At 40.0% G+C, this 12,986-nt stretch overlaps 1 protein-coding gene across 3 annotated transcripts in view; it reads left to right on the forward strand.

Moving 5' to 3' along the window:
* Positions 1–12,280, forward strand: part of FLRT2 (fibronectin leucine rich transmembrane protein 2) — a 94,782-nt gene extending 82,502 nt beyond the window's left edge. For all 3 annotated transcript variants that reach the window (XM_060757144.2, XM_060757153.2, XM_060757162.2), the window contains exon 2: positions 9,544–12,280. In XM_060757144.2, coding sequence (XP_060613127.2) covers positions 9,952–11,937 — 1,986 coding nt within the window. In that variant the 5' untranslated portion in view covers positions 9,544–9,951 and the 3' untranslated portion in view covers positions 11,938–12,280. The remainder of the gene's footprint in view (positions 1–9,543) is intronic.
* The last annotated feature ends 706 nt before the right edge of the window (positions 12,281–12,986 follow it).

Below are 12,986 nucleotides of genomic sequence, written 5' to 3' on the forward strand. Positions count from 1 at the left end.
CTGAATGTAGAGGCTGAACCTCTTGATTTCCTATGAATTCCCTGTCCCCTGCATGCACACTACTCTTGACGAAAGATATATTGTGTTAATCACTTCAAAAACTGTATTTAGTCAACGGGAGGGGAGGGGAGAGACTAACCATTTCAAAGCTAACCCTTCTATACATTAAACTGATATACTTTAAGATGGCCTATGAGAAAGTAAAGGACACCTCACTCTTGCTCCCTAGCCTGCATCAATAAATGAAAAGTAGTACAATAATTCACCATCATCATTCAAAGTAAGGCAAAACAAGCTCAACTCTGTTCCTAGGCATCAAATGAGGAATGTGCTGGCATTTTAAAAACACACACACTGAGCTATTTTGACTCCATAGCCAAGTTTCTTAGATGCCTGCTTCAGCTATCACTATATTGTATGTGTGGCACCAGCATTCTTCGCTGTCCTGTGAGATCTCATGAGAACATAGAAGCTGCCTTGCCACTATGTTTATTCTGGTGAATGATCAGAATCTATATATCCATCTATCATTGTAGCCTGCCTTTTCCTAAAATCTGGTACTCAAGGGAGCTTAAAAGATAAAAGGAAATGCAAATAAATACACAAGTAGTTGAAATCATGCAGAAAGTTTAGCATTAAACTGCGCCCTAGGATTAAAAGTGTTTAATAAAGAAGGAGAGATATAGAAATTTTGCTGTGCAATTGTTAAAATAAGTCCACTGGATGAGTGTACTCCCAAGTAAGTGATTATAGGAGTGCAGTCTAACAATGCAATAAATAATTGTTTGCAAATAATTTATGAACTATAATTTACATATGTCTATATCCTTTAGTGTTTTGAGAACTCATGTGCTTGTTCCTCAGAAAGATAATAAGAAATGCGCTTAAAATGTAGTCATTGCTCATTCAAGTGTTTGAGTTCCCATTGATCCCACTGACCTTTTCTCCCCATTGCCAGTAAAATGAAGCCACAACAACAATCCATTTCCCTTGGTGCTTAACTTTATGCTGTTTATGCAAGTGAAAGACATGCATCAGACCTCAGCATAAATAGTGTTGTAGTGGCCCTTTGAGCATCTGGCAGCTATAGTTTTTGAGCCGTTCATTCTGGCTTCTCTTCCACCTGATGAGCTTGCCATGTGACTGCTGCTTGCTCCACATGACTTGCAGAAGGAAGGAAGGATGGAAGAAAAGCTAAAAAGAAAGGGAAAGCACATACATTCAACCCTCCACATCAACTGGGATTAGAAAAATTAGAAAAAACTGCAAATGAAAATGTATTTTTTTTTAGTTGAGATAAACACCTCTCAAGGAATTTCTAGGACCTCCAGCACAATTCTATGGTCAACTTCCACCAGAGGAATTTGAGATTCCTAGAGAGAACATTTTAATCAAATCTGCAGAAGTAAAATTCGCAAATGTGGAGGGCTGACTATTTAAAAGTAGTGAAATGGGGATAAAAGGGTTTTTAATGGTTCATCATGAAATTATTGGGGAAAGGAAGAAAATGATAAAAATATTAAGCTGTTTGAGGCACAACAGAGACGGAACTTGTCCCATTTTTGCAGACTTGTCCAAGGCTGACTACTGTAAATATGTGTTTAGATGGCTAATGTCACTTTGAAAGAGCCTTCAGCTATTGCTAGTTCCAGCCTACTGTTTTCAGCTAGCACTACTCTCCGTATTGAATCACAATACCTTTCTAGCACTACTGAATTACTTCATGAAATGAACTCTTGCCCTGAGGAATGAACCAATCACAAAGACATTGTGGAGTGAAACAAGTAAACATTGATGCAACTGATCGCTGTCACATGCCCATTAGAAGCATATGTGCGTATTTGGTTCCATTCCCTCTGCATATACTTTCCCTGTGTTCAAGTCTTTTCTCTCTTTCTTCATCCATCACATTTGGCTTTTTCGTCTCATGCCTAGGGGGGTTGGCTTTTTCTCTTTCTGATTCTGAACTCCATGAGTAATGAAGCAGAAAGCTAGGTGTAATTAAATTTCTGCCAAGAGAGATTTGGACAAGAAGAACTCAATCTTGTCAATTCATTCTTGTGAACATGCTTTATAGAGTTTCTAATGCAGTGGTATAAAGTGGGTTAGATTAACCCTGATTACAGCTATAGAAAATCTGAAGAGGAGATGAGGACCAGGATGATGACAGTTTCCCTCCATGTTTTGTGTTTGTAAAAGGAACAAATAAACCCTGACATCTGAGGAAACAATATTTGATTTCCTCAACCAATATAAGGACATTATGAATAACTCAACACATTCAGCCTTACAATTTGATGTCTTCTCTAATATTTCTGACATGCCTGGGTTTTATTTGAACAATACGACCAGATGTATCCAGCAGCAATCTACCTATGGAATTAATATGATCCAACTGTCCTGATTAGGCAGGGAAAGTTCCAGCTAATCCTCAATTATCCCAGTTTTTCAGATGCTCTTAAAATTTTAGTTTCTCTTTTTTTAATTTCTCTCTTTGTCTTTTGTTTGTATCAACTGGTATACACTGATTTCAAGGTGCAAAGGGAGTTTGCACTCTATTAAACCAATAAGAAAACATGAGGACAGAGTCATTCCCAATAGTCTCAAGTCAAAGCAAACTGCTGCAGCTTCTTCTTGTTTGCATCTTCTTCCTTGTTTGCTTTGTCCCAGAAACCCTATCTGGTGTAGCTGGTGGTGAGGAAAGCTGGGAGTTGCTGCCCAACATCTAGAAGATTGCATGATTTCTACCCTTGTCCTAGATTGTAACTTTTTGTTGTTGTTTTTGTCCCTCATTGAGACCTGAAAGAACTACAAGATTCTGTTAATTTTGAGTAATTGTACAGCAGTTAGTCATTTTGTGGCAAGGAAACGTTTTATGTCATCTATGACAGTCCATCTTTTTTCTTGGATTAGGATGAGAGGACAATTTTTGGATAACTTTTGGATGTCTTTTCAGAGAATCTCCAGACAGAATATCCAGAAGCAGCAAAACAAACTTGACATGTATGAGTAGAATGGACTTGCTGAATTTATTATTTATTTATTTCAAACATTTATATCCTGTCCTTCTCAACCCCCGATAGAGAACTTAGGGTGGCTTTCAACCGGCAACCATTATTTACTTGTTGTTGTTCATTTGTTCAGTCGCCTCCGACTCTTCGTGACCTCATGGACCAGCCCACGCCAGAGCTCCCTGTCGGCCGTCACTACCCCCAGCTCCTTCAAGGTCAGTCCAGTCACTTCAAGGATGCCATCCATCCATCTTGCCCTTGGTCGGCCCCTCTTCCTTTTGCCTTCCACTTTCCCCAGCATAATTGTCTTCTCTAGGCTTTGCTGTCTCCTCATGATGTGGCCAAAGTACTTGAACTTTGTCTCTAGTATCCTTCCCTCCAGTGAGCAGTCGGGCTTTATTTCCTGGAGGGTGGACTGATTGGATCTTCTCGCAGTCCAAGGCACTCTCAGCACTTTCCTCCAGCACCACAGCTCAAAAGCATCGATCTTCCTTCGCTCAGCCTTCCCTAAGGTCCAGCTCTCACATCCGTAGGTTACTACAGGGAATACCATGGCTTTGACTAGGCGGATCTTTGTTGCCAGTCTGATGTCTCTACTCTTTACTATTTTATCGAGACTGGACATTGCTCTCCTCCCAAGAAGTAAGCGTCTTCTGATTTCCTGGCTACAGTCTGCATCTGCAGTAATCTTTGCGCCTAGAATTTTTTTTTACTTACTTACTTACTTACTTATTTACTGCATTTATATACCGTCCCCCTCAGCCCACAGGCGACTCGGGATGGTTTACAGTTGGTACCAAGACCATAAAATACAATTTCAATATAATAAAACAATTGAATAATAAAACCATAACAGAATCAATAAAATCAATAAAAACATGTCTCATTAGGGTCTCCTCATTAACCATTAGATGACAACAGCAACAACAATAACAGTACAAAACAAACCAACATTAGATAAACAACAAAATTATAAAATATGCATTAAAATATTAAAGTATTAAAATATTAAAACACAACCAAGCCCAAATCTAAATCAGAGTCCAGAGTTTGAATCCAAGGTCTATCCATTGTCAATTCTCATAAGTCATGCAGTTACTGCTTGGCCAGCTACCTGAATTCTTGATCCTAAAGCCATGATTTGAGCTTTTTTCTAAAGGAGAGGAGCAAGGGAGTCGCCCTGATTTCACTAGGGAGTGTGTTCCATAGACAGGGGGCCATTATCGAGAAGGCCCTGTCTCATGTGCTCTCCAATCATGTTTGCAAGGGTGGTGGGATTGAGAGCAGAGCCTCCCCTGATGATCGTAAACTCCAAGGTGGATTGTGAAATGATCCTTTCAAAAATAGTTCTTCTAAGTTTAATATCCCAAAGTGAGCCACACTGAATACACTGGGGTTTGCTTTTGACTGGGGGAACATGTAGGCTTGGACTGAGAGTGTCACCATAAAAGTGGACAAAATGCTGTGCCCTCAACATATGAAGATGCCTTATAGTCATAGAATCATAGAGTTGGAAGAGACCTCATGGGCCATCCAGTCCAACTCCCTGCCAAGAAGCAGGAAAATCACATTCAAAGCACCCCCGACAGATGGCCATCCAGCCTCTGTTTAAAAGACTCCAAAGAAGGACACTCCACAACACTCTGAGGCAGAGAGTTCCACTGCTGGTCATCTCTCACAGGTAGGAAGCTCTTCCTAATGTTCAGATGTAATCTCCTTTCCTGTAGTTTGAAACCATTGTTCCACATCCTAGTCTCCTGGGCAGCAGAAAACAAGCTTGCTCCCTCCTCCTCATGACTTGCCCTCACATCTTTATCCATGGCCCCCATCATGTCTCCTCTCAGCCTTCTCTTCTGCAGGCTAAACATGCCCAGCTCTTTAAGCCACTTCTCATAGGGCTTGTTCTCCAGACTCTTGATCATTTTAGTCACCCTCTTCTGGACACATTCCACCTTGTCAACATCTCCCTTCAGTTGTGCCCAGAATTGGACACAGTATTCCAGGTGTGGTCTGACCAAGGCAGAATAGAGGGGTAATATGACTTTCCTGGATCTAGACACTATACTCCTATTGATGCAGGCCAAAATCCCATTGGCTTTTTAGCCGCCCCATCACATTATTGGTTCAGGTTTAATTTGTTGTCCATGAGGACTCCAAGATCTTTTTCACATGTACTGCTGTTGAGTCCTTGCTAAGCTGGTGTTTTGTGCTTTAACTGCCGGGGTCTTAAATGGAAGTCATGTCTATAATGTAGGAGATTTCTGGAAAATCAAGGATTGATCATGGAGGTTAATGAGCTATGTCACATACATTCCCAACTAACCAGCTTCTCTTACTCCTATTAGTCAAATTACTCCTATTCAATCTCATTGTTTCTTGTGGATATTGCTGAACACTTATACAGGACCAAATAAAAAGTTTGACTGGTCCCTTTCAATGTGGAGAAAAAAGCATGGTGGAGTTTTGTAGGGAAATATTGCATGGGAAAGTTTAAGAAGAGACAGGTATTCACATATTCTGAAGACAAAGAAAAGCAGATTGCAGTGGTATGTGAGAATGAGGAAAAGGAGCACAGCTAGTGGGCATAATGTCAATAAAGTAAGTATTCACTCAGCCATGGATGCCCAAGATGTTTCTCTGATGATGCTGAAATAACAATATGGCATCTGCTCTCTGCCCCATGTTCAGAGGCCAACCAGAGTGGAAATGAAAATGTTCTTCAGCACTTGTAGTGTGGTAATGTCCACCACATCTGAGGCAGCAGTCTAGTTCAGAAGACTCAGGACAGGTTGTGTGACAGATCGTATTCTGTTCTCTGACAAGAGCAACAGCCAATGTTTCAGGAGGAAGAGTTAATAGACTAACTCACACACTGCGCAACTGCTGCCTGAAGTGGCCATGCCATTCTGCTTGATGCTAGAATGATATCCACTTAGCTCAGATGACAAATTGAGACAGAAAGAGATTATGTGCAAAACACCACTGAAGAGCTATTGGCCAAATGTAGCAACCTGTCACTTCATAACATACATTGCAGGTATTTGTGTATTATAGATTTATTGTTCACAATAAATATGAACTACATACATTTATGCAATACCAAAATTTTATTGCAATAGAAGAGGGAAATAAGATAGAATGGGCAGAAGAGGATATGAGACAATGGTAAAATATAGAATTCTGGAAAAGTGACAGTTAATTTGATAGGTGTATGACTTTGAAAACCTGCGGGTAACCATTCACTGCCAGTGTCGACTTTGTGAGAGAAAGAATGGTCATAAACTGAAGCAAAAACAAATTTAAGAAACTAAAATTGACAGGTATTAGAAGGCAACAGACCAAAGGGAAGATGGGGAAAGTATTCCATCTGAAAGAGATGGGGTATAACACTGTGAAAGGGAGAATGGTAAATACATTTTCCATCTAATGGTTAAAAACATGTATTTCCTATCTCTGTTTGTCTCTCTGTCTCTCTGTCTAACCATCTACATGCTAAAAAAGCGCTACCGGTAACAGTAAAGGTTTCCCCTTGACATTAAGTCTAGTTGAGTCTGACTCTGGGAGGTGGTGCTCATCTCCACTTCTAAGCTGAAGAACCGGCTTTGTCCGTAGACGTCTCCTAGGTCACGTGGCCAACATGACTGCATGGAGTGCTGTTACCTTCCCACTGAAGCGGCACCTGTTGATCTACTCACATTTCTATGTTTTCGAACTGCTAGGTTGGCAAAAGCTGTGGCTAACAGCGGGAGCTCACCTCATCTGCAGATTCAAACCGCTGAACCTTCGGTCAGCAAGTTCCACAATTTAGTGATTTAATACTAGGTACTGTAGTTTATATTTCAGAAGAAGGCAATGACAAACTACCTATGAGTCTTCCTTGCCTAAGAAAACCCTATGAAATTTTTGGGGTCACCATAAATTAGCAGGTGACTTGAAGGCACATAAACAAAAAGGCAGTAAACAATGGACAAGTTGTTGATGTTTAGAGAATGGCAAACAAGGACAATCTGAAAAGAAATTGTAGGCATTTAAATGAAGAGACGTTCATGTTTTCAATATGAATTGAAACATGCAGTTTATCTAATAATGTCCTTCCACAAGTGAAAACTGGTCCACAGAGTAGTTGTATGAGATTAAAAAGATTTTATGTATTTCGTGTCAAATGCACTACATAAATAAGTATAAAACTGATTAAAAAATAAAAGGAGCACGAGCAGCTAAGTAATTTTTGACCAAAAATGGGCAACAGAAACTGCATGAGGCAAGGCATAGTGGGCAAGCATACAGATGTGGAGATTTTTGTTCTGTTCCACAGCCACACAAGATGGAAGATTCTTCTAGGTAGTGCCATTTTGCCATGTTGTCTTTTGATCTGCTCACTCCACTTCTGAATCTGTTCAGGGACTTCCAAGTTGTCCCTTAGGCTGACCCTCGTGTGGGGCTATCTAGTTGGAATTGCCTGGTTTAGCTACCCAGAAGGATACTCTTGCTGTTAACTGGGGAAATATTAAAAGGAGTGGTGCTTCTCATTAAACTGTTCCTTGATTTGAGTCTTCTGGGAGGAGGCTGATAACCATGCAGTGGATGGCTTTCACAGTGTTCAGCCTTATTTCTCTCACAGTTAGCAGCAACTTCCCTTTGCACATCAGGGGGCGGGGGCAATGTCAGCTAACTTGTAGACTTTATCAGCAGGTGTAGGTTTGAGACATCCTATGATTATTCTGCATGTTTCATCCAGTGCCAAACAGGGCAGGCATACTCAGCAGTTGAGTAAGACAAGGCCAAGGCTGATGTTCTTATAAATATTGGGTCTGCACCAGTAAGTTACCGCAGGGTGTTATTGTGTGCAGCTGCCTTGTGCTTGGTGTTCACGCAGTGTTTCCTAAATGTTAGTGTTCAGTTCAAGGTGACATTGAGCTATTTAGGTATTCAAGCTCTTGGTCTTCCCAGGTAGAAGATAATAAGCATAGAGAGTTAGCACTAAAGAAAACTACAATCCAATATGATTATTTAACTAGCTGATTATAGTACTTGGCTACCTCCAAACATCAGGCATCTTCACAACCTCTGAGGATGCCTGCCATAGATCAGGCGAAACATCAGGAGAGAATGCTTCTAGGACATAGCCATATAGCCTGAAAAACCTACAACAACCCAGTGATTCCAGCCATGAAAGCCTTCAACAAAATATTATAAAAGCTTGAAGCCAGGTTGGGTTGCTGCATATATGAATTTCTGGGGCACCACTCTACTTGAGTGATTCTTCCTACCTATGGTGAAGGAAAGAAACCTTGCAGAAGTTTTCATGAGATCCTCTGGGCTAATAATTCAAATCTCTGTGAAATTGTTTTGATAGCAGTTGTCTTCATTTTAGTATTTTAAGCAGTCTGTGTTTCTGTGTTCTTTTCTAAATAATGAATGAAAATGAATGATAGATACTATTCATTAAAACACTCGTTATCAGCTAAGCAGCACAGTGTTGAAAATATCACATAAATTACCTGAAGTCTCTCCCTTGTCTCCCATTACACATACATACATATAGGCAGTGTATAAGGATCATTTTATTTTGCTAGATAATGTTATAATGTTTTCCCCAACAGGTACAGTTCGGCTAAAATTGTAACAGCTATTAATTGACAACAATTCTACAAACTTTGAACATTTAATGCATGCAGTACTCCTCTCTTTTCTTTGTTAAATAAGATTATGAGGAGACAATAATATAGCAAACAATAGAAGAATTAACATCTGATTAGAAGAAAAAAAGTTAAGATCTTTCAGAGCAAGTGCTATCTAAGCACAGTTTGTGTGACTTATTTTTCAAGTTTAAATTTCAATAATGAATAAAGCCAAAAGGTGGGTGCAAAATCAAAAAGGTGCTTCAACTGCATGAAAGTCATATGAGGGGAAAGGTTGAAACAGGGTTTTTATTCCTTGTTTTGTTTTCTTCTCATACCCCACCAGAGAAAATGCAGTAGAGCAAAGGTGGATGATAAATATGAAATGTGGAGAAGCAAAAGGACATGAACATGCAGCAGTTTCCAAGAGAACACCCAATAGAACATTCTTTGTTCCAAATTTACCAAATTTTCTTAAGAAAACTACCAGAGAGGAATTCAACATGAATCATAAATGTGCTGAATTTTCACTTCTTATAAAATAGTTTGTCCCCAGTATGGAACCTTTGGAATGTACAAGGATTTCCTCCATGTGTTGAGTACTTAGTCACTAAACTAACCAAAGCAACTGGCAATATCTGTTTCCAATTGTGCCAATTCTGTTGTCCTAATTATTACCACAAGGTAATAGGAATTTCAGGCAACCTGAGCTATATAAATCTTGTTTGGTTGTACACTATTCCATGTTTCCATTTTGCTTTCCTGGCTAAATATTCTACTTGGTTTTAGAAACTGAAAAAAAGAGAGTACATTGCATTATTTACATTAGCCTTTCACAAACTTAATCTCTGTTTACATAATGGTTTATCAGTTAACAATAACACATCATTTATTTTCTCTCCTTTCAACAGATTGCTCAAATCTGGCTTCAAGTTGAAATGAATGCCTTGCAGACTGAAGGAAGCTGAGTACATCGTCACCTCTAATGCTGCAGTGCAAGGAAGGACTAGTCTAGCCATCCTGTCTCTTATCAACATTTGGTACCTTACTTTGCTTCCTGGTCACTGGTACCACACAAAATTACAATCATTCAGCATACATGGAGAGAGACAACAAAGTATGTAAGCCTGGCTAACAAGAGAGAAATTTGCCTGGTCAGAGAGGGGGACAATTCAAATTTATGAAGATTATTTTACATTTTGCCTCCATAACATTACCTCTCATCTATGTGAAGGACACGAATCCAAATCTATTTTCATTTTATTTCCATTATTTTTGCTAGAAATTTTCTCTTTGTAGTATTTTTTTCTTAGTTAGAAATGGGCCCGTGGACTAGAATGTGGCCCATGGACAGGGTTGCTTTTGTGAAATCATGGCTTGTGTTTTCTCTGGGGCTCTACATGCAGTTCTCCAAAGCGATGGCCTGTCCGAGCGTTTGCCGCTGTGACCGAAACTTTGTCTATTGTAATGAACGAAGCTTGACCTCAGTGCCTCTTGGAATCCCGGAGGGTGTAACCGTACTCTACCTCCATAATAACCAAATTAATAATGCTGGATTTCCTGCAGAGCTACACAACGTCCGGTCTGTACACACAGTTTACTTGTATGGAAACCAGCTGGATGAATTCCCCATGAATCTGCCCAAGAATGTCAGGGTTCTCCACCTACAAGAAAACAACATCCAAACCATTTCTCGGGCAGCTCTGGCCCAGCTGTTGAAACTAGAAGAGCTGCACCTAGATGACAATTCCATCTCTACTGTGGGAGTTGAGGATGGGGCTTTCCGGGAAGCTATCAGCCTCAAGCTTCTGTTCTTGTCCAAGAATCACTTAAGCAGTGTACCAGTTGGCCTTCCAGTGGACTTACAGGAACTACGAGTTGATGAAAACCGAATTGCCATCATATCGGATATGGCCTTTCAGAATCTCACAAGCTTGGAACGTCTCATAGTGGATGGTAACCTCCTTACCAATAAAGGTATTGCAGATGGCACTTTCAGCCACCTATCCAAACTCAAGGAATTCTCTATAGTGCGGAATTCTCTAACATACCCTCCTCCTGAACTCCCAGGTACAAATCTTCTTAGACTATCTCTACAAGACAACCAGATATCACACATACCACTTTCAGCCTTTTCGAATCTCCAGCAGCTGGAGCGACTTGATATATCCAACAATCAGCTTCGGATGCTGTCCAGAGGTGTGTTTGATAGCCTTCACAACCTTAAGCAACTCACAGCAAGGAACAATCCATGGCTTTGTGATTGTAGTATTAAGTGGGTTACTGAATGGCTTAAGTATATTCCATCCTCCATCAATGTTCGGGGATTCATGTGTCAGGGGCCAGATCATGTCCGAGGCATGGCCGTCAGGGAACTCACCGTAAATATGTTGTCATGTCCTCCAACTACCCCTGCTCTGTCATTTGTTACCGAGGCTACCACAACACTCTTGCCAACTACAGTGGCCCCTGCTACATCTCTCTTGACCCCAAGTAACAAATACACTCCCTTTACCTCCATTGTAGCCACACTCCCCACTGTGCCTGAGAGAGATGATGGAGAAAAAGTGACCACTCCCTTTGTTGAGCGCTTTCAACTGTTTATCCACATTGTGAATGACACTTGTATCCAAGTCAGCTGGCATACTGTTTTTAATGTCATGGCTTACAAACTTACCTGGGTTAAAATGGGTCACAGTCTGGAAGGAGGCATTATTCAGGAACGGATAGTTAGTGACAAGAAACAAAATATTAGCTTGACAAGCCTAGAGCCCAAATCTACGTATCGGATTTGCTTGGTTCCTTTGGATGATTTTAATAATTATCGAGTTGGTGAGGACACTGTCTGTTCTGAAGGTACCACCAAGGCTTCCTTATTAAGCAATGGGAGCAACACAGCCTCCAGCCATGAGCAGACCACATCTCATAACATTGGTTCCCCATTTCTCCTGGCAGGATTGATTGGGGGGGCAGTGGTATTTGTGCTGGTGGTTCTGCTCAGCATCTTCTGTTGGCACATGCACAAAAAAGGGCGCTATACTTCTCAGAAATGGAAATACAACCGAGGCCGACGGAAAGATGACTACTGTGAGGCGGGAACCAAGAAGGACAACTCCATCCTGGAGATGACAGAAACCAGCTTTCAGATTGTCTCCTTAAATAATGATCAACTCCTTAAAGGAGATTTCAGACTTCAGCCCATTTATACCCCAAATGGGGGAATTAACTACACAGACTGCCATATCCCCAACAATATGAGATATTGCAACAGCGGTGTATCAGACCTGGAACACTGTCATACGTGATAGTGAAGGACATGGCAGGGCACCTAAAGCTAGGAATAGATACTCAGAGGGAGGAAACAAAATAAACCTACTCACAAACAAGAATTACATTTGATAAATGTTACACAGATGCATTTGTGCATTTGAATACTCTGTAATTTATATGGTGTACTATATAATGGGATTTAAAAAAAGTGCTATCTTTTCTATTTCAAGTTAATTGCAAATGGTTTTGTAACTTTTTGCTTTTTAAATCTTAAAAAATATAGCTGAAGTACTGTACAGGGTTGTACAATAAGAACCCAATGCCATGGCAAAGGAAAGAAATGCCTCATTCTTCAGACATCAATCATTTTTTATTTTTGAGCTTGTTTAGGGGATACCGGCTCTTGCATCTTCCACTAGTTAAGTTAAATGAAGAATAACATCAGAAGTTTCTAAGTAGAACCAGGTGTCAGGAAGAATATACATTCTGTACTTTTTGGTTCCACTCAGAACAGAAAAATCCCAACCTTTCTAATATCAAACACGATGACTCTCTGCTCTTTATGTGAGTTTGTTTAAAAATGCTCACCACACATTTATTCCTCCTCAAAAAGGCTGGTATTGAGATATTAAAAGCAAAAGATGTGTTTGCCCTAAAGTTCTTCGAGTTGCAACATTTGAAATATGTATAAACCAGCTTTTGTCAGAATTCTTAGTCTATAATCCAAATATTTTTCTTTCGTTTTTTCCAAAAGCAAATTTTCTTAAGGTCCCCAAGTTTACATTTACATTCTGTTGTTCATTACAGAAGTCCAAAAGGACCTGATACTTTGACCAAGCAATATATTGATTCAAATTACTTTAAAATATATCCAAAAGATGTTGGATGAAAGTGGATTAAAGTACTCCCTTTGCCGTTTCTTGGTTTCATAGTATTCCTGGATAATTCAGTCACTTAAGTTAGCTTTCTCCAAGAAAAAGAAAACAAGGCCCATGGGAGCATTAAAATAGCAAACACTCATAATGTGTTCTGAAATATTTTCATGGGGGGAAAAACATCATGTCTAAATAAAAATTTATGTTAG

This window comes from Anolis sagrei, chromosome 1 (genome assembly GCF_037176765.1).
Source record: "Anolis sagrei isolate rAnoSag1 chromosome 1, rAnoSag1.mat, whole genome shotgun sequence".
In the NCBI taxonomy this organism is placed as follows: Eukaryota; Metazoa; Chordata; class Lepidosauria; order Squamata; family Dactyloidae; genus Anolis; species Anolis sagrei.